At 48.8% G+C, this 23,282-nt stretch overlaps 1 protein-coding gene across 1 annotated transcript in view; it reads left to right on the top strand.

Annotated features, from left to right (window-relative positions):
* The window catches only part of TSPAN14 (tetraspanin 14), a 56,020-nt gene that overhangs the window by 16,225 nt on the left and 16,513 nt on the right, over positions 1-23,282 (top strand). Inside the window, exon 2 of the mRNA XM_058672046.1 lies at positions 14,330-14,427. Within this exon, the coding sequence (XP_058528029.1) occupies positions 14,347-14,427 (81 nt within the window). The 5' untranslated portion in view covers positions 14,330-14,346. The remainder of the gene's footprint in view (positions 1-14,329; positions 14,428-23,282) is intronic.

Genomic DNA, 23,282 nt, shown 5'->3' with positions numbered 1-23,282 from the left:
CTTCTGTCCTCGCTGTTGGGAGTGCCACCCACAGGCGTGTCCGTGGGCAGCTTCAGCAGAGCCCGGAGCTGGTGAAGGTGCAGAATGTTAGGGGGCCTGGATCAGAGCCTGCCATTTAGCACGATTCCCCTGCTGATTCACATGCCCTTTGAAGTCTGAGACTCACCGGCTCAGACGCCTGCCCTGTTATTCTCACACCTTCGTCAGTCTGCTTTGTGGTTTTACAGACTTACCCTCTTGTCTTCCTTAAAGCCATGCACTAGAAGTGGGTCTGGCAGCTCTAGTTCCTTCAAGGCCCCTTCCCTCTTGGGCGGGAAGTGCACAGCAGGTATCCCTCAGAGGTGGGGCTGTGGCTGAGAAAGTCCCCTTTGGCCTGAAGCCTAACCAGCGAGGTCGTCTGTGGGGCACGGAGCCCAGCCGGTAGTTGGAGCCTCCCCCGGCCATCTGGTGCCACTCGCCCGCCCCAGCCACTCCAGCTGGAGGTACAGGATCAGAATCAGATTGTAAGGGTTGTTAGAAGCTTAAAGAATAGTGTAGGAAGATCGTTTGATGTATGTTGAAGTTCAAATAAATAGACCAGAAGTGAGGAGACTATAAATTTCACTTTGTAGTAGTTTTTCAGTGGGAAAAGATAAGGAGTGTTTTGGGGAAGAGCTTCTGCTCAGGGGTGGTGGTGGGGGGACCCCAACTACCCTGTTCAGTGGCCTCGCTGGTACTGGGCTGGGGGAGGGAGGCTGATCTGCCACCTGGCTGGGTGCTCTCCTTTCACATTGCTCAGCTTTCTGCAGAGCCCTTCTCCAGAACCCTTGTTCTTTTTCTGTTGACATTCTCAGTGTACACTTTGTTTTTTTTTTTTCTTTCCAGTAGGCCTTACCCTCACAACTTCTTTGCAAAGGTGTTTTTGTTTATAGCTCTCAATCTTTTTTCCTCCGGGCTGTTTGAGTAACTAGGGTGGGGGGGTGGGAGGTAGGGGGTGTGGCAGGGGAGGGGTGGCAGTGTTTGCAGCCTGGCTCCACCCTGGGCTGGAAAGTGCCCCATCCAAGGGGGTGGGGTGGTGGAGATTTGGGAACTCTGGAGTAAATGGGGTCATTTGCCAAAAAGACAGTGTATGGGAACAGACACTGTGCCTTTGAATACAGAAATCTTTTAACACCCTAGAGTCATAATCTTCAAGCCTTTCAGGCACCAAAAAATGGAGGAAAGGAATAAACCTGTGTAATTCCCAAGTCTCCTGTGTTGTTTGCAGGAGGGAGGAGCTGGTAGAACAGCAACAAAAAGGACATTTCAAATTCGCCTTCTGCATGCAAATTGAGTCCCTGCAGCATGCCTGGCAGCTCCCACTACACCCAGCACAGGCTTGGTTACTGGAGCAAAGTTTATTTCTCCCCCAAGAGCCAGCCCATGCTTCCCTCGGAGCACTCCAGTGTGCAGGGTGGTTCCCATCTCCACTGTCAGCCCTATAGGACTAGCCACACGGGTTTTGTCTCCCATGTAGGGTCCCAGCCCCACTCACAGTGGGGAGCACATGGGATCTTTGTTGACAATCTGTATGGACATAGCTGTTGGTCCCCAACTAGTGAGGTTGCACACATGTTGCCTTCATCCACTTTGCAAGAACTTCTCATGACCAGCCCCCCAAAGTCGCCTCCTGGCTGCTGTCCAGCACCTGTTGACTCTGCTGAAGAGAGCGTGTCTGTGCCTAGTCCCCTGAGTCAGACCCAGGTGCCACTCTGAGCTAGAGCTATCTGCATGGTACTATGCATGCAGAAGCAAGCCCTGTGGTGTTTCTCCCACAGCAAAAAGCCTCCTGGCCCCAGGGGACCCACTGTGCCAGCCCCATGCAAGGGTGGATCACTGGCCTTGCCAGCCTGGGGAGCTGTTGGCCTTTAGGCCGTCACTTGTCCCATCTTCCTGAGGACTGCCCGCACAGCACGGTGGCCTCTGTTCCCATCCACAGTGGTGTGCAGTCGCCTGAAAAGGCTCTCCTGGTTGTTTCCCACAGGGGCATGCTTGCATGGGCCTTTCACCTCGACTTGGGTTTTAAGAAACGCTGCTGTGGTTGTGGTCAGGGTCAGTGTCCGTGGCAGCCGGACCGGGAGGCCTTGCCCCCCACCATGAGAGTGGGCAGCTTCTCTGCTAGGCCTCCACCTGGGCTTAACCACTTGAGAATGAGCTGGTGGGGGTGTCCCGGCTGCCGTGAACCCAGGCCCCTGTCACACATGGGCGGGTAGGTAGGTGTTGTCTCTTCTCAAGCTGCCTGATGACTCATCCTGAAAATCTGTTGGGGCCACCCCAGTTGTTTTGTTGCCCAAATGTTTTTTTGCTTATTATTATGTATTTTTAAAGATTTATTTACTTGAGAGGCAAGAGTTACAGACAGAGGTCTTTTATCCACTGGGTTGCTTCCTAGATGGCCGCAGTGGCTGGGGCTGGACCAGGCCAAAGATAGAGCTTAATCTGGATCTCCCAGATGGGTTCAGGGACTAACATATTTGGGCCATTCTTCGCTGCTCTTCCAGGCACATTAGCTGGAAGCTGGATAGGAAATGGAGCATCCAGGACTCAAACTGGCTGCCTGTGTGGGATGCCAGCTATTGTAGATAGTGGCTTAACATGCTATACCAGAGTGCCAACCCCTGTTATTATTTTTTATGTATTTTAAGGAGTTATTTATATTGGAAAGTCAGATTTACCAAGAGAAGGAGAGACAGAGAGATCTTTCATTCAATGATTCACTCCCCAACTAGCTGCAATGGCTGGAGCTGAGCTGATCCGAAGCCAGGAGCTTCCTCTGGGTCTCCCACATGGGTGCAGGGTCCCAAGGCTTTGGGCCGTTCTCAACTGCATTCACAGGCCACAAGCAGGAGCTGGATGGGAAGTGGAGTATCCAGGACATGAACCAGTGCCCATGTGAGGAGTTTAGCTGCTAGACTTTCACGCTGGGCCCCCTCTGTTTTAAAGGAAAAGTATGACAATCTGTGGACTTCGCCACTTGTTTTCTAGAATCTGCCTTACTTTGAGGGTGTTCAGTGCCTCCGTGTGATAGATCCAGATTTTGGTGCAGAGGAGCTGTGTGGGGTCAGTGAGGTGATACTGTTAGCAACAATCACTTGTATAAGGTAGTGTCTCCTGCTGTTCTCACCACTGAGTTAGTAAGTGTCCTGTGGGGAGAGACTATGTAAATAGGTTGTTTTCGCATTTAACTTGTCATCAGCTAATTTTGGGATCCTGTAGTGCCTCTTGACATAGTAGTTTCTGTCCTGATTGCTGAGTGGGGCTGTTTTAGTTTCTTAAGTCCTACCTGTATTCTTTAGCATTCTGCCATAAAGAACTAGTCTTATGTCCCCTTCGTTTCTTTCTCTGTGTGTCTATGAGAGAGAGAATGGGCTATGGACTGTGGGCTCATGGTTTCTTAATTTATTCAGAGCCTTAGAATCCATTACTATTATTGTTTCTTTTGATACTCAGGCTGTTCTACTTTGGCTCTTTCAGACTGATTTGCATGCAGGGTCCTTCCCAGTTCTGTGTCTCTCCAGGTCTGTCGTAGTTCTTCTACATGGGGGTCAGGCTGTGCACTGTGGAACATCCCTGTCATTTGCTTAGCCTCCCGGAGAAGGAAGTAACCTCTCTGCCCACCTCCACACTGTGTTTCTGGAGCAGGGTTTCTTTGAACAAAAGCTCCCGTAAGCATGAAAAATAGTAAAAATAGTAAGCTTAGCAGTCAGTGGAAGAGGTGACCTCCATTCTAGGCTCAATGTGTGTTCTGCTGAACCTGCCCACCTGCTTCCCTCCTGTGACCCACATCCCTCTCCCTGCTTCTTTCCTGGTGACAGCCCTGAGGTTAGACCAAAGCCACCTCTCATCAAGTCAGCAATGAGGCCCCTCTGTGCGGCTGAAACAAGGCAGGTTTGGGATTGTGAATATTTGGTGGTGGAAATTGGCTCGCCAAGTTTTTACAGGAAGCCAACCTCCTGGAACTCCAGGCTTGCGGGAGAGTGCCTTAGGGCTAGGAGCTGGTGGCCTGCCTTCCACTGAACTTCACGTGGAGGCTGTCCTGGGCTGATGTCTTGGCACCCTGTGTCCTAGGGCAGTCAGTGTGTTTGGGCCTGTGTTTGGGAGGTGCCCGTCTACACCTTGTGCAGCATGGTGCAGTTCTCCATGTCGTGTGGACCCTAGGTATGGGGTGCTGAATACCTGGGGAATGGGTAGGGGAGAAGTTAGACTCTTCCAACTCAGAGAGATGAGTGAGAGTGCCAAGGTCCTCCTTTAGCTCTCATCTTCCCTCTGACATTCCTGTGGGCAGCAAGGCAGCCTGCCCTGGCCTGCCTAGCAACCCTCCTTCCTACTGGAGTCCATTCTTTTAGTATATTCATCTCCTCCCTTTGGACCTCTTCCTTTAACCTGCAAGTATTGCTCAGCACCCAGAGGCTCTGAGAACCCCCTCTTTTTTTTTTCTAAATATTTATTTATTTTCAATGGAAAGGCAGATTTACAAAGAGAAGGAGAGACAGAAAGAAAAGATCTTCCATCTGCTAGTTCATTCCCCAAGTGGCAGCAATGGCTGGAACTGAGCCAGTCTGAAGCCAGGAGCCTCTTCTAGGCCTCCCACATGGGTCTCAAGGCTTTGGACCATCTGAGCCATAAGCAGGGATCTGTATGCGATCCCGGTGCATTCAAGGTGAGGATTTAGCCACTGAGCCATTGTGCCAGCCCTGGACCCCCTTCTTGGACAGTAGGATTGTGTAGGACTTCAGCCCTGCCAGTTGCAGGTGGAGCAGGAGCTGTAGTTCCCTTGAGAATGTGGCTTCCTTTTCTGTACAAGGACATTTCTAGGTGCCTTCACCACCAGGTGGAAAGGTAGCCTACACCGAATAGCTGGCTCTGGAGAATGAGGGGGGAAAGAATAACGGGGGTCATGGCAGCTCAGAATGTGGGTAGATGGTGTTATTGTGGTCACTTGGGTGTTCAAGAAGAAGCAGCAGCAAAAGGAGTGGGGGAATTGGAGGTGAGGAGCCAGGTGATGAAGAGTTCCCCCGTGGCTGTCAGGAGGGATTAGGGGAGGTCAATGGCAGCTCCTCAATGGACAGCTTAGGGGCTTCAAGGAGTTTGAGGGGCCCCTGGGGAGCCCAGTTGGTGGCCACACTGACTGTGGGTTTTTAGGTGGGCTGCATGGCTCACAGGCTGGTATTCGTGCCTGGTGCTTGGGGATCAGTCTACAAGCTAGAGGAGGCCCCAGCTGAGTCTCACAGGCAGGCAGCCTGGTTGGGGCCTGGCCTCTCCCGACCCTCAGTACCCTTTTCCGACAGCTACTTGCTGCCTTCACTTCTGCCCTCAGTGGCTGCCCTTCTCTCCTGTCTGCCCGCCACCCTCATTTGTATATCTGGGTCAGGAGCTTCTCACTTCTGCTCTGACTTCAGGACTAAAGTGCAGATGGAGGAGGACTGAGATTGTGCTTTTCCAGCAAGTTCTGTTGCCGTTCCTTGCAGCATTCTTGGACAAGCCATGTGTTACCTGACCCAGGGAGTGAGTGCCGCATTTTAAAACAAACGTTGTCCAGAGAGAGTGAGTCTGAATGGGAGATCAGGTAGGAGAGTGTGCACGTGGCTGTCTCCTGTTCCATGAAGGTCCTTGCTAAGGAGCAGGGTCCCCTCCCTCGAGTGGGGATGGCCCAACACTGGTCACAGCTCACTTGACAGATCATAAGCTTCAGGCAGTTGCTTCTTGAGGAAGTGCCTGTGGGTAGCCATGCTGGAAATGGGTGAGGCACTGGGCTTTTCTCTAAACCTGCTTATTTTAAAGGTCCGATCCGTTCTGAGTTCATATCCTTGAAACTGTCTTGCCTTTTGCCAATCCCCCACCACCACTTAGACCCTTAGAGCCCTGTGTGTTGATTATCTTGTAGTTTCTGCAGGTCAGAAGTCCCGGTACAGCCCAACTCAGCCAGGCTCTGCTGCTCCTGGCTCTCAAGGCATAGCACATCAAGGTGTCGGCAGGCTCTGGGGAAAGATCACTGCCAAGGTCAGCAGGTTGTTTGGCAGAATTCAGCTTCTTGCTGCTGGAGGACCCCGCTTGCTGGCTCCTTGCTGACCTGTCAGCCAGGGCTGTTCTGGAGCCTGCCTCTGGTCCTTGCCGAGAGTTCCTCTATCTTAGATCCTGCAGCAGAGCAAGCATCCTTCTGCCTATGATCCCCGATTGCCTCTCTCCTGCCCTCAGCTGTGAGAAAGCTCATGGAATTACAGTCCACAAGTGCTGTGTACTTGCACATTCAACCAGCCTCAGTTTCAAAATATCAGGGAAAAAATTGTGTCTGTACTGAACATAGCCATGTTTTTATTCTTGTAATCATCTCCCATATAATATGCCACAACGGCTGTTTTCTTAGCATTAGATTTGTAAGTAGTCTAGAAGGGATTTGAAATATACAGGAGGATGTACATAGGTTACTTGCAGACAGTGAGCTGTTTCATATGATGGACTTGAGCCTCTGCAAATGGTGGGGCCTTTGGGGAATACCAAGAGATGCTACTGTCTTTCAGGCCTGCTGAGATCATCTCCGTGTGCTAAGACCAGTCGATTAGCAACCTTGATTTCACCTGCAAAGTCTCTTCTGTCCTTTCTTTTCTGTGATGAGAAACATTTCGTTTTACTTTGCTAGATAACAAGGTTGGCATAAAATTTTGAAATTGTCCTGGAGTTTCTTTAGGTAAAAGTGGTAGGGGCCAATTTTCCATTCGCTTTCCTCTCCCTGTGGTGTTGGGTGACTGCCTGTCCCACTTTAGCTGGACACTGCAGGTGTATTGTGCAGAAGGAAAAACCAAGGGCCTGGGACACTTCTGGCGTTACTGGGAATTAATACCGAGATCACTTCCATTTTCCAGTCTTCTGATCCTGCATTGGGTGTCCAGAATACTGACAGGCAAACCCTTCCTCATGGGGAAACCTAGCCAGGATAAGAGGAAACGAACAAATGATGTTGACGGCAAGGGTTTTCCGCAAGGGGCCCAGACAGATCACCTGAGACAGAAACTTGCCTGCCCGAGGATTCAGATTCCTGAGTCATATGCTCTTTTTTTTTTTTTTTTTAAGATTTATTTATTTTATTACAAAGTCAGGTATACAGAGAGGAGGAGAGACAGAGAGGAAGATCCTCCGTCTGATGATTCACTCCCCAAGTGACCGCAATGGCCGGCGCTGCGCTGATCCAAAGCCGGGAACCTGGAACCTCTTCCGGGTCTCCCACGAGGGTGCAGGGTCCCAATGCATTGGGCTGTTCTCGACTGCCTTCCCAGGCCACAAGCAGGGAGTTGGATGGGAAGCGGAGCTGCCTGGATTAGAACCTGTGCCCATATGGTATCCTGGCCGGTTGAAGGCGAGGACTTTAGCCGCTAGGCCACGCCGCCGGGCCCGAGTCATATGCTGTTAATCATGACGGATATTAATGTGTCCTGGGAAGGAACTAGCTAATGTGAAATAAAGCAAAGCAAACTTTTAAAAGTACTTGGAAGAACTAGTCTGTGTGGAGAAACGGACATTTTGAAAAAAGCGCTGGCGCAGTGGCAGAGCCGGTAAAGATTCTCATCACAGAATGCTGTCTGCAATGCCAGCTTTCCATTCGGACAACAGGTTGTGTCCTGTCTGCTCCACTTCCCATCCAGCTCCCTCCTAATACCCATAGGAAAGCAGCAGCAGATGGACCAAGTGCTTGGGACCCTGACACTGGATGAAACCCTTGGCTCCTGACTTCTGCCTGGCTAAGCACTGGCCATTTGCGCCTGTCTGGGAGGTGAGCCAGAGGTTTCAAAAATTGCTCTCTCTGTGTTAGCTTTCAAAATAAATAAATCTTTTAAAAAAATCAGCAACAAAAAAGTTTTGTTAAAGCGATTTACTCATTTGAAGGGCAGAAATAATTACCACAGGCTCACTCATTGAACTGCTGCAACAGTCAGGGTGGGTCAGGCTAAAGTAGGAGCCTGGACCTCCAGCTCTGTCTCCCACAGGAGTGTCGGGCCCACATCCTTCCCAGGAACAGGAACAGGAAGCTGGATTGGAGGAAGCAGAGAAGCCGAAACTTGAACCAACCTGTCCATGTGGGATGCAGGTGTCCCAAGCAATTTCTTAACCTGCTATGCTATAATGCCTGGTGCAAAAGGGAACATTTGGAGAATAAAAAGAGTTACTTAAAAGACAAGGAGGGCCCAGTGCGGTAACCTAGCAGCTAAAGTCCTCGCCTTGCACACACCGGGATCCCATATGGGCCCTGGTTCTAATCCCGGCAGCCCTGCTTCCTATCTAGCTCCCTGCTTGTGGCCTGGGAAAGCAGTCTAGGACAGCCTAAAGCCTTGGGACCCTGCACCCACGTGGGAGACCCGGAAGAAACTCCTGGCTCCTGGTTTTGGATTGGCTCAGCTCCAGCCATTGCAGCTACTTGGGGAGTGAATCATTGAACGAAAGATCTTTCTGTCCTCCTCTCTGTATATCTGACTTTCTAATAAAAATAAATAAATCTTAAAATATATTACAAAAGAAAAGACAAGGGCACAGCAAAAGTGTAAGTAGAATTGTTGGAAGGTAAAAATGAAAGGGAGCCTTATAGAAATTAGAGCAAAAAAGATGAAGAGATGAACAATAGAGTAGAAGAGGTAAGGAAGTTTAAGAACCAGCTAGGGTTCCGAGGTCTGCCAAAAGGAACACCAAAGGAAGAACAAAAAATGCCCATGGTAAAATCATGGAGGAAGCATTTTCCTGGAAAAAGTTGTTGGCTTCCATGTTGGAAGGACACACTGGATGTTGAGCCCAGTGGATGGAAGTGTTTATTTATTTGAATGTTAGAGATTATTCATCTGCTAGTTCATTGCCCAAATGCCTGTGTCAGCCAGGGCCCGTCCTAGACCAAAACAAAAATAAAAACCAGGAGTTCAACTCAGGTTTCCCACTAGGATGGTCCAAGTACTTGAGCCATTATCTGCTGCCTCTTGGGATGCCCATCAGCAGGAACCTAGATCCAAAGCAGAGGCCTGGGTCCCAAGTAGTGTCTTGCCCACTGTACTAACTGCAAAGAAAATGAAATTGTACTCAGAAGTCATGATTTACACCATCGATTCAGATGGCTCCTGTGGTCGTGAAAACTCAGCTCAAAATATTACTCCAGTAAATATTACAATCAGCTGTAGAGCGGAGCGGGATGGGAAAGGATTGTGCAAGAGAATTTGAGGGGAGGGAAAGTATTTGAGGGAAGAGTTTAGTCCTTGCCTTTCAGGGTAGGAAGTGGATAGGTAATTCCTAAAAAAACCTGGAAAAACCTGGAAATAGGAATACAGACCCATAAGGAAGTTATTTTTTTTCTAAATATTTACTGTTATTGGAAAAGCAGATTTACAGAGAGAAAATGATCTTCTGTGCTCTCCCCAAGTGAGCTGCAAAAGCCAGAGCTGAGCTGATCTGAAGCCAGGAGCCAGGAACCAGGAGTTTCTTCTGGGTCTCCCACGTGGGTGCAGGGTCCCAAGGCTTTGGGCCGTCCTCTCCTGCTTTCCCAGGCCACAAGCAGGGAGCTGGATGGGAAGTGGAACAGACAGGACATGAACTGGCAATCATATGAGAACCCAACAAGTGCAAGGTGAGGATTTAGCTACTGGGCTATTGCCCCAGGGCCCATACAGAAATTTCTGAGGCAATTGTGAGCACCCCAAAACCAGCAAGCTGATTCAGCTTCCTGCTAATGCATCCAAGGAAGTTGTAAATAATGACTCACCTTCTTGGGCCCCTGCCCCCCAGGTGAGAGACGCCAAGGCAATTTCAGGTTCTTGATTTCAGCCTAGCCCTGCCATGGTTGTTGCGGGCATTTGGGGATGGAAGATCTCTTGCTCTGTCATTCAAGTAAAATGAAGAGAACAGTAAATCAAGAAGCTAGCTAGATGATGAAAAGTATTCTGGAAGGTGGTCAGTGAAGACCTGGCCAGAATGTGCTGGTTTTTATAACACTTGGTTCTTAGGTTATGTGCAGGTATAATATTTGGGGGGGAAAGGAAATCTAGAATGCATAGCATGTGATAAGCCAGAAGTGTGGTTTCATGGAATTCAAATGTGCATGCCAGCGTGTGTGCACTGAATTGATTTTCTTTTGTTGAGTGTGTTTCTTAAACTGTGGTCCTGGTCAGGTAACTGGAAAGCCATTGGTAAATGGCTTCTTATTGCCATTCAGTTTTCACACTTCTGGCTTGTTTAGCTCTTTTACAGTTGAGTGGGTGCTTGCTTTTTTAATTAAAAAAGGCTAATGGGAGCAGGAAAGTTGCAGGTTAGTGTGATGGTGAAATAGAGGAGCCTGCTCACCCTGACTACAGAGCTCATCACACAACTTCAGCCAGGACTGGGCTCCGTTTACCTCTAGAATACAAAGCAATAATTGCTAAGTGTGTCAGTGGAAACCGACGTAGAAGTCCTCCAGCCTACACAGCTGTTTCCAGACTCTTATTTTCCACGTTGGTCTTTAACCACATGCTTACAAATTGCTCTGTAACTGTACACCGTGATGCTCAATGTTTCATACTTAATGCTTCTTTTTCTTCTTCTATTGGTTTATTTTCTTGGGGCACATTGAGTCAACAGCTTATTGGATTAGGGGTGACCTTTTTTTTTAACCCAACAGTGAATGTCTATGGCCGTATTGTTTTCCAAGTGGTTACAGCAAATCTGTTGCCACTGAGGGAGGAGAGATGTGCTTGTTAGCAACAGTGGTGGTTATTCTGTTAAATTGAAAAGTGTATTAGGACCGGATTGTCTTGTAAGTACCATTTCCAGTGGTGTTGAGTGTTCCTCCATCTGTTAGCTTTGTTGTTCTATTTCTGTATTGCGACCATATCCTATGTTTGCCTAAAACAGGAGTCTTGTACTAAGTTTGAACCGTTACATGTCGTGAATATTTACTCTGTACAACGGCTGCAGGTGCCAGTAACTTATTGTTTGTGTTTTCTCTGTTGTTTCACAGTAACTTTTAATCAGATAGGGATTGTTTTAGACTTTTTTGTGTTGTGTGTTGGTAATCTTGTACTTTCGATTGCTTTTTCCATTGCTTCCAAGTGAAGCAAATTAGCATGTTCCTGGAATACCCTGTTCTCCAGGGATATGCATGTGCCCTTTAAAGATCTAGACTGAGGTTTTTACAAAGAATTGTTTGTTTATTTGAAAAGCAGAATGTCAGAGATTTTCCATCTGTTGGTGGCTCATTACCCAAATGCCCACAATGGCTGGGTTGGGCCAGGCTGAAGCTGGGCGCCAGAAACTCCATCCTGGTCTCCCACATGGAAGCACTTGGGCCATCTTCTGCTGCTTTCCTAGGCAGCTTAGTGGGCAGCTGTATTAGAAATTTGGAGTAACTGGGTGACCCAGGTGGGAGTTACCCTGCAAGGCCACAGCATGGTTCTTAGGTTGATTTTAGAACGTTGTTTAGTTCCCCTCAGATTGCTAGCCAGATACCTCAACACTAAGTCATTCTGCCTTTACCCTCTGAGGAATTGATGTTTCGACAAGCATATAATATGTCTTGTTGCCATGTAACCTTGATTTTGTATAAATAAGTTCTTGGGATTGAGACAGTCTCAGCATTAAATTTCTCTGGTAGTTATTTCCCGTGGACACAGGTAACTCCTGCTTCTGTGCTGCACTGGTAATTAGTATTCATAGAAAGTTCATGTATCTGGTGTTTTTTTTTTTTTAAATATTTATTTATTTTTATTGGAAAGTCAGATTTTACAGAGAGAAGTAGAGACAGAGAGAATTCCCATCTGCTGGTTCACTCCCCAAAAGGCTGCAATGGTCAGTGATGAGCCAATTCAAAGCCAGGAGCCAGGAGCCTCTTTTAAGTCTCCCACACGGGTGCAGGGTCCCAAGGCTTTGAGCCGCCCTTTACTGCTTTTCCAGGCCACAAGCAGGGAGCTGGATGGAAAGTAGAGCAGCCAGGATCTGAACTGGCATCCATATGGATCCTGGGCATACAAACCTAGGTCTTTAGCCACTAGGCTACCGTGCTGTGCCCTATCTCCTATTATTTCTTAAACATTTATCTATTTTTATTTGACAAGACAGGATAGAGATAGACTGAGATGTTATACTTGGTGGTTCATTTCCCAGATGCCTGTGACAACTAGGACTAGGCCAGGCCAAAGCCGGGAGCTGGCGATTCAGGTCACCTGTCCTGCAAGGGTGGCATGGACCCAAGCACTTGAAATGCCATCTGCTAGTTTTCAGGGTTCGCGTTAGCAGGTGGCTGGATTGGTGCTAGAACCAGGCATTTGATAATGGATAGGGGTATCCCAAGCATGGATTTAGGCTGCTATGCTTAATTGCCTCCCCTAAATTTACCTTTTAATCACAGTTCCTGTGAAGTTCTTAAAGTAAGTACCCTTATAGGTGAGAAGCCAAGCAGCCCATGGCATTCATGGTCACTTTGGAGTCCTTTGGGGTTAGATCTGGGTTCTGGTTTGTCGCTGGTTTTGCTGCCTTCTTGGATTTTCTTGTAAACATGAATAATGTTTCCATTAGTGGCTCTGAAGGTTTTGGTCCTTGCTTCTGTTGAGTTGTCAAGCTGTAGAACCATAATCAGAGCTTAGCGCTGCTAACCCCTTCACGGTACCTGAATTTTGGGATAGGTTTTTACCCCCTTCATGCTTGAATCCAGCTGTCAGCAGCCTGGTCCTTCCCCTTCTGATAAAACACCCCCAGCTGGAGTTTTGGGACCCTGTAGCCTGGGAAGAACAAACGGGTGAAGCTTATTTCCCTTTTGTAAGGTATCCACCCCCTCCCACGTTTGTGCTGCAGTACAGCTCACGTGGTCCACGCCCCTTCACAGCATCGCTAAGGGGAGTTTGGTCCCCAGGTCCACTTGGAAACATGTCAGAATGCAGATCTGGAGGCCCGATCCAGATCTGTTCGGCAGAACCTTGCCCCTCAGTAGGGGGGTGTCTGTGTTTATAAACTGCACCTTAGGTGGTCAGCTGCCCCCCACCCCCTGCTGGTAACATCAGGGATGGATCACCAGGGTTCCCACTTTGATTGAGGACACGGAGGCCCTGACAGGGGCTTGTGCAGGATCAGGCAGTGCTGCCAAAGGCAGGTACCTGTGTGCGCCCAGGCGCTCCTGTGCTGTGTGTATCCAGGCCTCCCAGGTGTGTGTCCTAACAGGGTCCTCTAGCCCTTGGGCTGGTTGAGCCCATCTTTCTCCTTGGCGGGGGAATCTCATGGAAGTGCCCCTCTGTAGGGAGAACCTTGAGATATGAGACGTGGGGAGGTGGACTGGGGCATTCAGGTGCCCACCCGCTCACTGATTTTCGAGGTTGAAGGCCAGGCTCTCTCAGTAGGATGGTGTCCACACTCCTGTCCATGGTGGGAAGGTGAGAAGAGGGCCAGGGCACAGTGGTGTCTAGGCTGTGTCTGTCACTTCTGCACTGTGGGCGGGTCAGCCCATAGTCATATGATCCAGTTCTAGAGGAGTCTGACTTTGGTGTCCCTGCTTGGCACCAATTTCTTAGAACAACCCGCCCAGCAGCAAGAGCCAGTGCTCACCAACCAATACCCAGTGGGCCTTGTTTGCTCCTGCCTTGGGGCCCTCTCCTCACCCTGGGAAGTGGAAGGGGAGCAGGGGCAGTGGGGAGTTACACATCTACCAGGATTGCCACCAAGTCCCTCTGCCCAGGCCGGGTTTCTTGGCCTTCCTCCCCTGTGTGAATGCTGAGCTTGGGGAGTGGTGGTGGAAGAGGATGTGGGCAGGCTGACTGTACTGACACAGCTGGGTCATGTCCAGAGCTGCCTGCCCTTTCGTCCCTTCTTCTCAGGCACTGTGTTAGGCGGGCAAACCCCTGCATCTTGGGATGATGGGTGGGAAGGCTGTGGGCTGTAATGCTCATCCAGGGCTCAGCCATTGTTGTCTTGTCCTTGGTCAAGTCACAGAACCTTTCTGAACCCCACTTTCTCCAGTGAAACATTGGTGAAAGCCAGGTCCCGATCTGGAAGTAATGAAATGAATGTCCGCAAGGCTCCAAGTAGAATTCCTGGTCCTTTGAAGACCCTTGAGAAAATAACATTCTCCTTTCTTTGGAAAACCTCCCTGGTCCTTTTGCTGGCTTTTGGCAAGCTGACATAACCCAATTGCTGTCTGATGTTGTTCTTGGCCTTGGTAGTGGGCCTGGGCTCACACTTGTAGGGGACGTGAGGAATTGATTTGGAAACTTGCAAGTCTGTGTGTGTGAGCCCTACTTTTGCCCTTTCCTTGGGAAGCAGGTGCTGGGGACGGTATTTTGAACCTGAGCTTTCCATCTCATCCTGTCCTATGTCTCTGCAGGTCCTGCGTCTCAGAAGATGCACTATTATCGATACTCTAATGCTGAGGTCAGCTGCTGGTACAAGTACCTCCTTTTCAGCTACAACATCGTTTTCTGGGTAAGTGATGAGCATAACCGCAGCCCCTTCTGTGAGTCCTTCAGTGTGTAGATGACACTGTGTGGCACACTGTGCTTGGCCAGGGCCCACAAGGCTCTGGGAGAAAGTGGTGGTAAAAGAACCAGCAGTGACAAAGACTGAGGGATTGAAACTGACTCTAGGGTCCCGGACTCAGCACTGGGGACTCAGGAAGGCTCATCTGCCCATCCTGTCTCTTCCACCTGCCCCACTGAGTTGGCTGCAGTTTGTGTGCAGGTGACTGGGCCAGACCCCATTGTGCCTTCTGGGAGGTCATAATGGACAAGAGAAGTTGTTCTTCTGTTTCACCAAGAGTGATGTCAGCCTGCTGAGCTGCAGGGAGCAAGGCAGGAGAGGCCCCTGGGTGGGCATGATCAGAGAAGGGCATGTAAAAGGGGTGAAATGGGGGTTGAAATCTGGGTACTAGTAGAGGGGCAGCTAAGTAGTAGGCTGGGTTAGGAAGCTCCAGGCAGAAAGATGAACAATTGGAAAGGCACTGAGACAAGAGTGAACTTGGGGTATGGAGAGGTCAAAAGGAAGACCACATTGCTGGAGCTGAGTAAGGGGACTCAGGACAGGGGTGCAGGAGCTGGATGAGGCAGTGCCATGGGGTCTTAGTTGGACAGTTGGACTTGTTGAGTTGGACTCATTGGAGGCTGGCTGCCGAGTGGGGGCATCTGGATGGTGGTACCATGTTCTCAGATGGGAGTTGGGGACAGAAGGGGGAGCTTTACTAGCGTCATCGACCTGTTGGTTTCCTTGGTCCCCTGCATCCTGGAGCTGGAAGTCTTGGTCATGCTCAGGGGGAGGGGGGCATCAAGGCAAGGAGAGGAGACGCGTGGGTGCCTAGAGGTTGCAGAGGAAGCCAGGAGGATGTGTGTTGTAAAAGCCCTTCATGTTGACAGGAGAAATCCGCTGTGCTTCTTAAGGGGGATATAGGACAGGAAGTTGGCAGTGGCTGGGACACAGAGGAGGCTGCTGGTGGGCCTGGCCAGGGCCTGATTGTGCTTGGGCAGTAGTGAGGATGGAAAAGAGGGAAAGTGGCCTTCTTTTTTGTTGGTTAAGAATTTGAAACATTTATTTTTATTGGAAATGCAAATTTACAGAGAAAAGCAGAGAGAGAAAGATTTTCCATCTTCTGGTTCACTTCCCAAATGGCTGAACAGCCAGAACTGAGCTGATCCAAAGTTAGGAGCGAGGAGCCTCTGCTGGGTCTCCCAAATGGGTGCAGGGTCCCAAAACTTTGGACCATCCTCCACTGCTTTCCCAGGCCAAGCAGGAAGCTGGATGGAAAGCGGAGCAGCCAGGATCTGAGCCGGTGTCCATATGGGATTCCGGCACTTGAAACAGGAGGATTAGACAATTGAGGCTTGGTGCCAGCCAAAATCTGTGACTCTTTACAGTTTTGTCAAGGACTCTTGCTTTCAAGAAGGAAGAGCAATTTGACACTAGTGGGAGACTACTGGGAGCTAAGCAAGATAACAGCAGGTGTGTCTTCTCGGTGAGGTGGGCCCAAGAGGAGGCCGAGCTTGATTCTGTTCAGGATGGTGAGGGGATGTGATCACACACACAGGCATGGAGACCACTCAGTAGGTGTGGTTTCTGAGTGTCTAGAGTCAGGAGGAGGTGGGACAGCCGAAGTAGGTCATTGCTGGATGTCTGCCGTCTGCTGTTCCTGTGGGTCTGTAGATCTGTCTTCACCAAGTGCACTTCCTCAACCCCGCCTAGCTCCTTGACCAGGGGAGAGCCCTCCCCTGCTCCCACCCAGAGTCCTGCTGCTGTCCCTAGACAGGTGTATGCTGAAGGCTGTCTGGGTCAGGTGGGCAGCTCAAGGCTTGGGACTTGGACCACCCAGCTACCCTCCTCTGGCTCTGCTTGCAAGGGTGTGTGTCTTACCCACTGACTCTCACCCTCATTTTTTTTTTTTTTTTTTTTTTAAAGATTTATTCATTTTATTACAGCCAGATATACACAGAGGAGGAGAGACAGAGAGGAAGATCTTCCACCCGATGATTCACTCCCCAAGTGAGCCGCAACGGGCCAGTGCGCGCCGATCCGAAGCCGGGAACCAGGAACCTCCTCCGGGTCTCCCACATGGGTGCAGTGTCCCAATGCATTGGGCCATCCTCGACTGCTTTCCCAGGCCACAAGCAGGGAGCTGGATGGGAAGTGGAGCTGCCGGGATTAGAACCGGCGCCCATATGGGATCCCGGGGCTTTCAAGGCGAGGACTTTAGCCACTAGGCCACGCCGCCGGGCCCCATTTTTTTTTTTAAGATTAAATTTTTATTGTAAATTCAAATATACAGAGAGGAGGAGAGACCAAGAGAAAGATTGTCCATCTGCTGGTTCATGCCCTATGTGGCTGCAATGGTTGGAGCTGAGGTGATCCAAAGTCAGGAGCCAGGAGCCTCTTCAGGGTCTCCCACATGAGTACAGGGTCTCAAGGCTTTGGGCCATCCTCTACTGACTTCCCAGGCCACAAACAGGGAGCTGGATAGGAAGCGGGGCTGCCGGGATTAGAACCGGTGCCCATATGGGATCCCGATATGTGTAAGGCAAGAACTTTAGCTGCTAGGCTATCGTACTGGTCCTACCCTCAATTTTGTTTTTGCGGCTACAATATTCCCACTGCTGCTGCTGTGCCTGAGGGCCCTGTGACCTTTACATCTTCAGAGGCTTCTCAACAGATTTTCTTCTTGGGACCTCAGTTCGCCTTTGCATCACATTTGCAATACCACATGCAAATTGTTGAGGTTTTTCATTTTTATTTATTTATTTTTAAAGATTTATTTATTTAAAGAAATGACAAGACAGATTTCCCAGCTGCTGGTTCCTTCCACAAGTGAAGAGCGCAGGCTCGCCAGGCTGAGGTGGAATCAGGAGCTTTGTCCAGGTTTCCCATGCGACCCCAACACTTGGGCCATCTTCTGCTGCTTTTTCGCAGGACTCAAAATGGCACCCAAATGACATGCCTGCATCGTAGTAGGTGGTGTCAGAATACCAGCACCCAAATTGTGGAGCCTTTGAATCCAGAATCGGAGTTAAAAGGTGCTGCACTGTTACCAGGGGCTTTACAGAACTGGCAGTGTGTGGTCGAGTTAATCATTTTTCAGTTAACAGGAGCTGGGGCAGAACAGGAAGGAACAAACAGGAACAGTCGGAAAATGACGCATGAGAAAGTTTGGTTAGAAAATGCAAATGGAAGCCAGACACCTTGGTCGGGGTGGCAGGCTGCCTGGATCCTCCTGCTGGGTGCTTGTTGGGTGCCCATTGGAGTTTGCTGTCGCCAGTGTGAGGTCCTGGAGTGGGGGTGCATGGCAAGGCTGCTTGGAATGACCAGTGAACTGGTGAGCCGGGTGCTTTCAGTGTGAAATACTGATTTCAATAACCTGTTACCTGTCTCATAAGGTTGCTTAGTTGGTCAAAGCAGTTTTTTTTTTTTTTTTTTTTTGCTTTTAAATTGTAATAATTAAAAAAATGCAAAAATAGAATAATGTACTGAACATCCATATTCCCACCATCTGGTTTCAAAAATGATCCACTCCTAGCCTGGTCTTGTGTCATTGGTATCACCCTTGGGTGATTTTGAAACAAAGCCTGGACGGGTGATTTCACACCAAGGCTGTTTGTATTGGTTTTGTTTGGACAAGTTCACGGTGAGCAGTGGAGGAGAAGGGTGTGTGGAGCGTTTGGGGGGACACGGCTCAGCCGGCCAGTGTGATTTTGGAGAGGCAGCCTGTTGTTTCTGTGATCATGTAGGTGCCAGGACAAACATAAGGTTTTATTTAGAATTTGTTCCCATTTAGAGTTATTTTCACAGTACATTCCACAAGGGGACATAACTGTGGTGCTGTCACCATTTTAAAAAAAAAAACTGTCTTCCTCTTGGCTTTGGGACTGAGATTCCCCAGGGTCGGTTAACACCTGCCTTGGGGTGAGAATTCCATTTACACATGAAGCCTGGGCTGGGTCTTCCTGGGATCCTTATTGCAGGCGTGCCACCAAAGACAGTAATTCCCACTGAAGGCATTCGGGCATGCTGCCACGTATAACATTCTTTAAATCAGTCTTTGGTTGTAGTGCAGAACCTCACTGCGATTTAGGAAATGCAAATCAAAACCACAGTGAGATGCACTTTACAACCATTAGGATGCAATTTATTAAACCAGAAGACAAATATTGGCAAAGATAGGGAGATGTTGGAAGCTCGGGTAGTGTTGGCAAGAAATTGTTGGGGTAACCGGAGGCCCAGTTTGATAACTGAGGGAGTTAAGCCATTACCTGTGGCACTGGCGTCTCCCAGGAGTGCTGATTTGAGTCCTGGCTGCTCCACTTCCAATCCAGCTCCCTGCTAATGTGCCTGGAAAAACAGTGGAGATGGTCTGAGAGCTCAGGCTGCTGCTACTCATGCCAGGAAACTCAAATGGAGATTCTGGCGCCTGGCTTTGGCCTGGACCAACCCCAACCATTGTGGCCACTTAAGAACTGAACCAGAAGATAGATGCTCTTTCTTTTTTTTTTTTTTTTTGGTAACTCTGCCTTTCAAATACATGAGTAAATACTTTAAAAAAGCATATGATGAGACTGCTACAGAGAATAGGTTGATGGGGCCAGTATCAGTAGGTTAAGCTGTTTCTTGGGATACCTGCATCCCATTTTGGAATTCTGGTTAAGTCTCCAGTTCAGCTTCTTGCCAGTGTGCCTGGGAAGGTGTCCACAGGTGTTGGTCCAAGTGCTTGCCCTCCACTGCCCAATGGGAGACCTGCATGGAGTTCCTAGTCCTGCCTGTGGCTTGGCCCAGATCTGGCTGTTGGGGCCATCTGGGGAGTGAGTCATAAATGCAAGATCTCTCAATTTCTCTAATAAATACAACTGAGAAATCAAAATCTCACTTTGACTAGGAAGCAGGGAGCTGGGAGGGGCAGCCCCCTGGAAGGAGTGGTGCCTCACGGCCCCGTGTCCTGTTTCACAGCCCACCATGTGCCACAGGCTTTGACTTTGCTGCGTGAATCCTTCTGGGATGGCTGGAGAAGGTGTCTGCAGCTTGAGGATTGCTTCCTGCCCCAGGCGTTCATTGACTTTAGTATCCAAAGGCTCAGATAAAGCCCTTACCTGGACCTGTATCAGAGATGGAGTAAAAATGTACAACCGAGACTTTGTAAAGTTCAGATCATAAACCTGTGTTACCAGAAAAGAGAGGCCCCTGCTTGCCTTTGTTTTGTGAAAGATTTACTTATTTTTATTTGAAAGGCAGATTTACAGAGAGAAGGAGGGATACACACACGAGAGAGAGAGAGAGAGAGAAAGAAAGAGAGAGAGAGAGAGAGAGAGAGAGAGAGAAAGAAAATCTTCCATCCACTGCTTCACTCCCCAATGGGTCACAATGGCTGGAACTGGGTCGATCCAAAGCTGGGAGCCAGGAATCTTTTCTGGGTTTCCCATGTGAATAACCAGGGCCCAAGGACTTGACCCATTCTCTGCTGCTTTCCTAGGCCATAAGTAGGGAGCTGAATTGGAGGTGAAGTAGGTGGGACACAAACTGGCACCATATCGGATGCCAGCACTACGGGTGGAAGCTTAATGTCTAGGCCACAACATGGGCCTAGCTGGTCTCTGTTGTAAAGCCACATCTGCCAATGGCCTTCTCAGTGACTTGAGTAGGTCTGAGCCTTCTCGGAGCTTGCTTCTGAGGGAGATGAGAGCTGGTGGGCATCTGTGCCCTGCCACTAGCGTGGCTTGCAGCCTTGGAGTAGCACATGGCTCCTGTAGTAACAAATAATACTCTACAGGGGGAAGCTTTTGAATGTGAAAGAGATTATGGAGAATTATGCCAGACCAACTGGTGTACCCCTGGGTTTGTTCTGGGCAAACCTGGACATATGGGCATTCTACCTGTGAGAAGGAAGGCAAGGCCAAGGTGGAAAGATCAGCTCTCCTCCCTGCACCTTAGCGCATAGTCTCTTCCTCTCTTTGGCCTTTTCTCTGTAAAGGACGCTCCACCCGAGGCTGGGCTGTCGTAGATGGACTGACTCCAGCTGGCTGAGAACTGCCCTTCTGGGCTGAAACGCTGGCCTTGTGAGATCAGGCCTCATCCAGAATGCGAATGTTTTTTTTTCTGCTTTCTTCTTGTGATAATTAATGTATTAAAAAAGGAAAGGGTCCAGTGTGTTAAATAAACAGTTATAATTAGCTGGAAATTCAAGAAGGCCGAAGTGCAGTCTGGAGGTGCACCTTCTCACAGCAGCGTCTCCTCGCTCATCAAAACCACACTCCTCCTCTTCCCGATTTTGGGTTTGGAAATTTCCCGTAGTGGATATTTAGATGGTCTGTAAATTTTTATGTTCCTATATATGAATATAGTCACTGGTGTTGCATAATGCAAGTTGTTCCCTTTGGGTAATGGAGAGAGATTATTTGTTGGGATGGTTTCCCAGAAGTGTGATCAAATGGGTTAGAAGGTATGTACATCGTTTTGACCTGCCTGACATCCTTACGTCATCACAATGACTTTTCCAGAAGGGCTGCCCTATTCATGGAAAGCAGACTGCCTTAACTTTTAATGCAGGACTGTGTGTGTGTGTGTGGCGGGGTGGACAGAGATCACATTTACGCTTGCCAAGGCAAACAGCAAGGCTGCTTAGTCCAAGACTCCACTAGAATTTAAGGCATGAGGTGTGGTCATGGCTGGACCAGCAGCTGGGATTCCCAAAGAAGGGATGTTCAAGGGAGCACCGAGATGATTGCCTGGCACCCGGGCATATTAAATACTTGTAGGGTATTTCCAAGTCCAGGAAGGGGTGAGTGTGTAACCATTTCCTTTGTTTGGCCTGACAGAGCCTGTGAGAGGGGTTTGTCAGATTATCTGGGAGGATGTTGGTCCCGTCTTGTTGCTTGTGAAAACTCAGCTCTCCTGAGGTATAACTTAGAACAGCACTCTTCCATTTTAAGGGTACCATTTGGTGACAGCTGTGTACAGCACTTCATCGCTGCTCGCATCTGTATGGACATCAAATGAGGATGTCAGGAGGTCACCTCACTCCAGATTCCCTGTTCCTCCTGCAGTCCTGTCGCCCCGCCCTGCCCCCAGCAACCTCTGCCTCCTTCTGTTGCCATCGGTAGAATCGGCTCTTAAGTCTGATTTCTTCTAATTAATTAGGTGATGTTTTTGTTTGTAATCCCATTGATTTCTTTTTTATTCTTTTTTACATTTGTTTTATAGATTGTACAATATACATAAGAAAAATATATGTAATTCATTGGCATTAAGTTTATTCATCTTGTGGTACAGCTGTCACCAACTATTTTGTTGATTATTGACCTTATTTTTATTTGGTTTTACTTAAAAAAGATTATTTGTCTACTTTAGAAGTAGAGTGACAGGAGACGGGACACTGGTTCTCTCCCCAAGAGCTGGGCCAGGCCAGCACCAAGAGGCGGAACTCCACGTGTCTCACACAGAAGTAGCTAGACTCCAAGTACTTGAGCCGTTACCCACTGTGGCCAGGCACATCAACAGAAAGTCCAGCTTCTTGAAAGGCAGTGTCGGAGAGAAGGAGATACCTCTGTGTACTAGCTCTCTCCCCAGATGCCTGCCACAGCATTAGGAGCCAGGAGCCAGAAACTCCATGTGTGTCCTCCATGTGGTCACCCGGGACCCAGGTACCTGGAGCATCTACCTGTTGCTACCTAGAATGCATTAGCAGCAAGCTGGTTGCAAAGCAGAGGCCACATGTACTCCAGGCACTCCGACGGGATGAGGGAATCCTGAATGGCGGCTTAGCCCACTGTGCCACAACACCTACCCCTTTTAGCAACATCTTAAACTGGAAGATTGTGTCTTTGGTTCGCAGATCTTTGCTTCCTGGTGTAGGTATTCCAGGCTATACTCTTTTTGCATCTGACATGTCTTGGTGTTTCCACTTTATGTGGTTAAAATACGGTATAAATGCATACTCGGTATACCAGCTGCTGTCCCTCCCCACCTCATTTCTGTAACCTCTGATTGTGTCTAGTGAATCCTTCATTTCTAACATGTTTTCTATCGTTGATTGTTCCTTTGGGGCATTTTCTAAGTTCTGTGTTTCTCTTCACTGTGTTTGTATTTTGCTTTTAATTTCTGAGCGTATTTCTACAATCTGTTTTAACGTTTTTGCTGCTAATTCCCTTGCTCTATCATTCCTCTGCTTTCTGTTTGCACTTTTTCTACATCATAGGCCACTGTATCCTTGTTCTAGTAGCTTTAGAATTTGGAAGAGTGAGAGACTGTATCTTCTATCTACTGGCTAACTCCCTAAACTATGATGCCAGGGCTGAAGCCAGGAGCCTGGGACTTGAACCCACCCTGACATGAGATGCCAGTACGTAGGCAGCATCTTAACTTCTGAGCTGAATGCTCATCTCCTTCTAGTAACTTTGGATTGGACACAAGGTGCCACCTAAATATTCTTCCCCAACAGTGTGAGATGTTTTTGTGTGGATATCTTTGGTTAAATGTCATATGTGGGATCCCCCTTCCCTTTTAAAATAATTTTGTTGTGTAATAACTGCTGTGGAGGTGTTATTTGGGTGACCTATTGTCTTGGGCTATTATCACCTATTAAAGCCATGTAAAAACATGCCGATATTGGTGACCCCAGTGGCAGAGCTAACCCAGGGTCCGGGCTGCTGAGCTGAAGGAAGGAGGTTCTCTTTCCGTCTGTGTCCAGATGGTCTTGGTGTGATAGTTCAGCCTGCTCCCAAAAACCTGGCCTCCTGCCTGTGTGCACGTACGATTGTGTGTGTTGGAAGCCAGCCACACCTATTCATTTACTCCGTGCTGCTTTCCCACGTGTAGCA

This window comes from Ochotona princeps, chromosome 13, assembly GCF_030435755.1.
Source record: "Ochotona princeps isolate mOchPri1 chromosome 13, mOchPri1.hap1, whole genome shotgun sequence".
Taxonomy (NCBI): domain Eukaryota; kingdom Metazoa; phylum Chordata; class Mammalia; order Lagomorpha; family Ochotonidae; genus Ochotona; species Ochotona princeps.
This window is presented reverse-complemented; position numbering and strand designations above follow the sequence as displayed.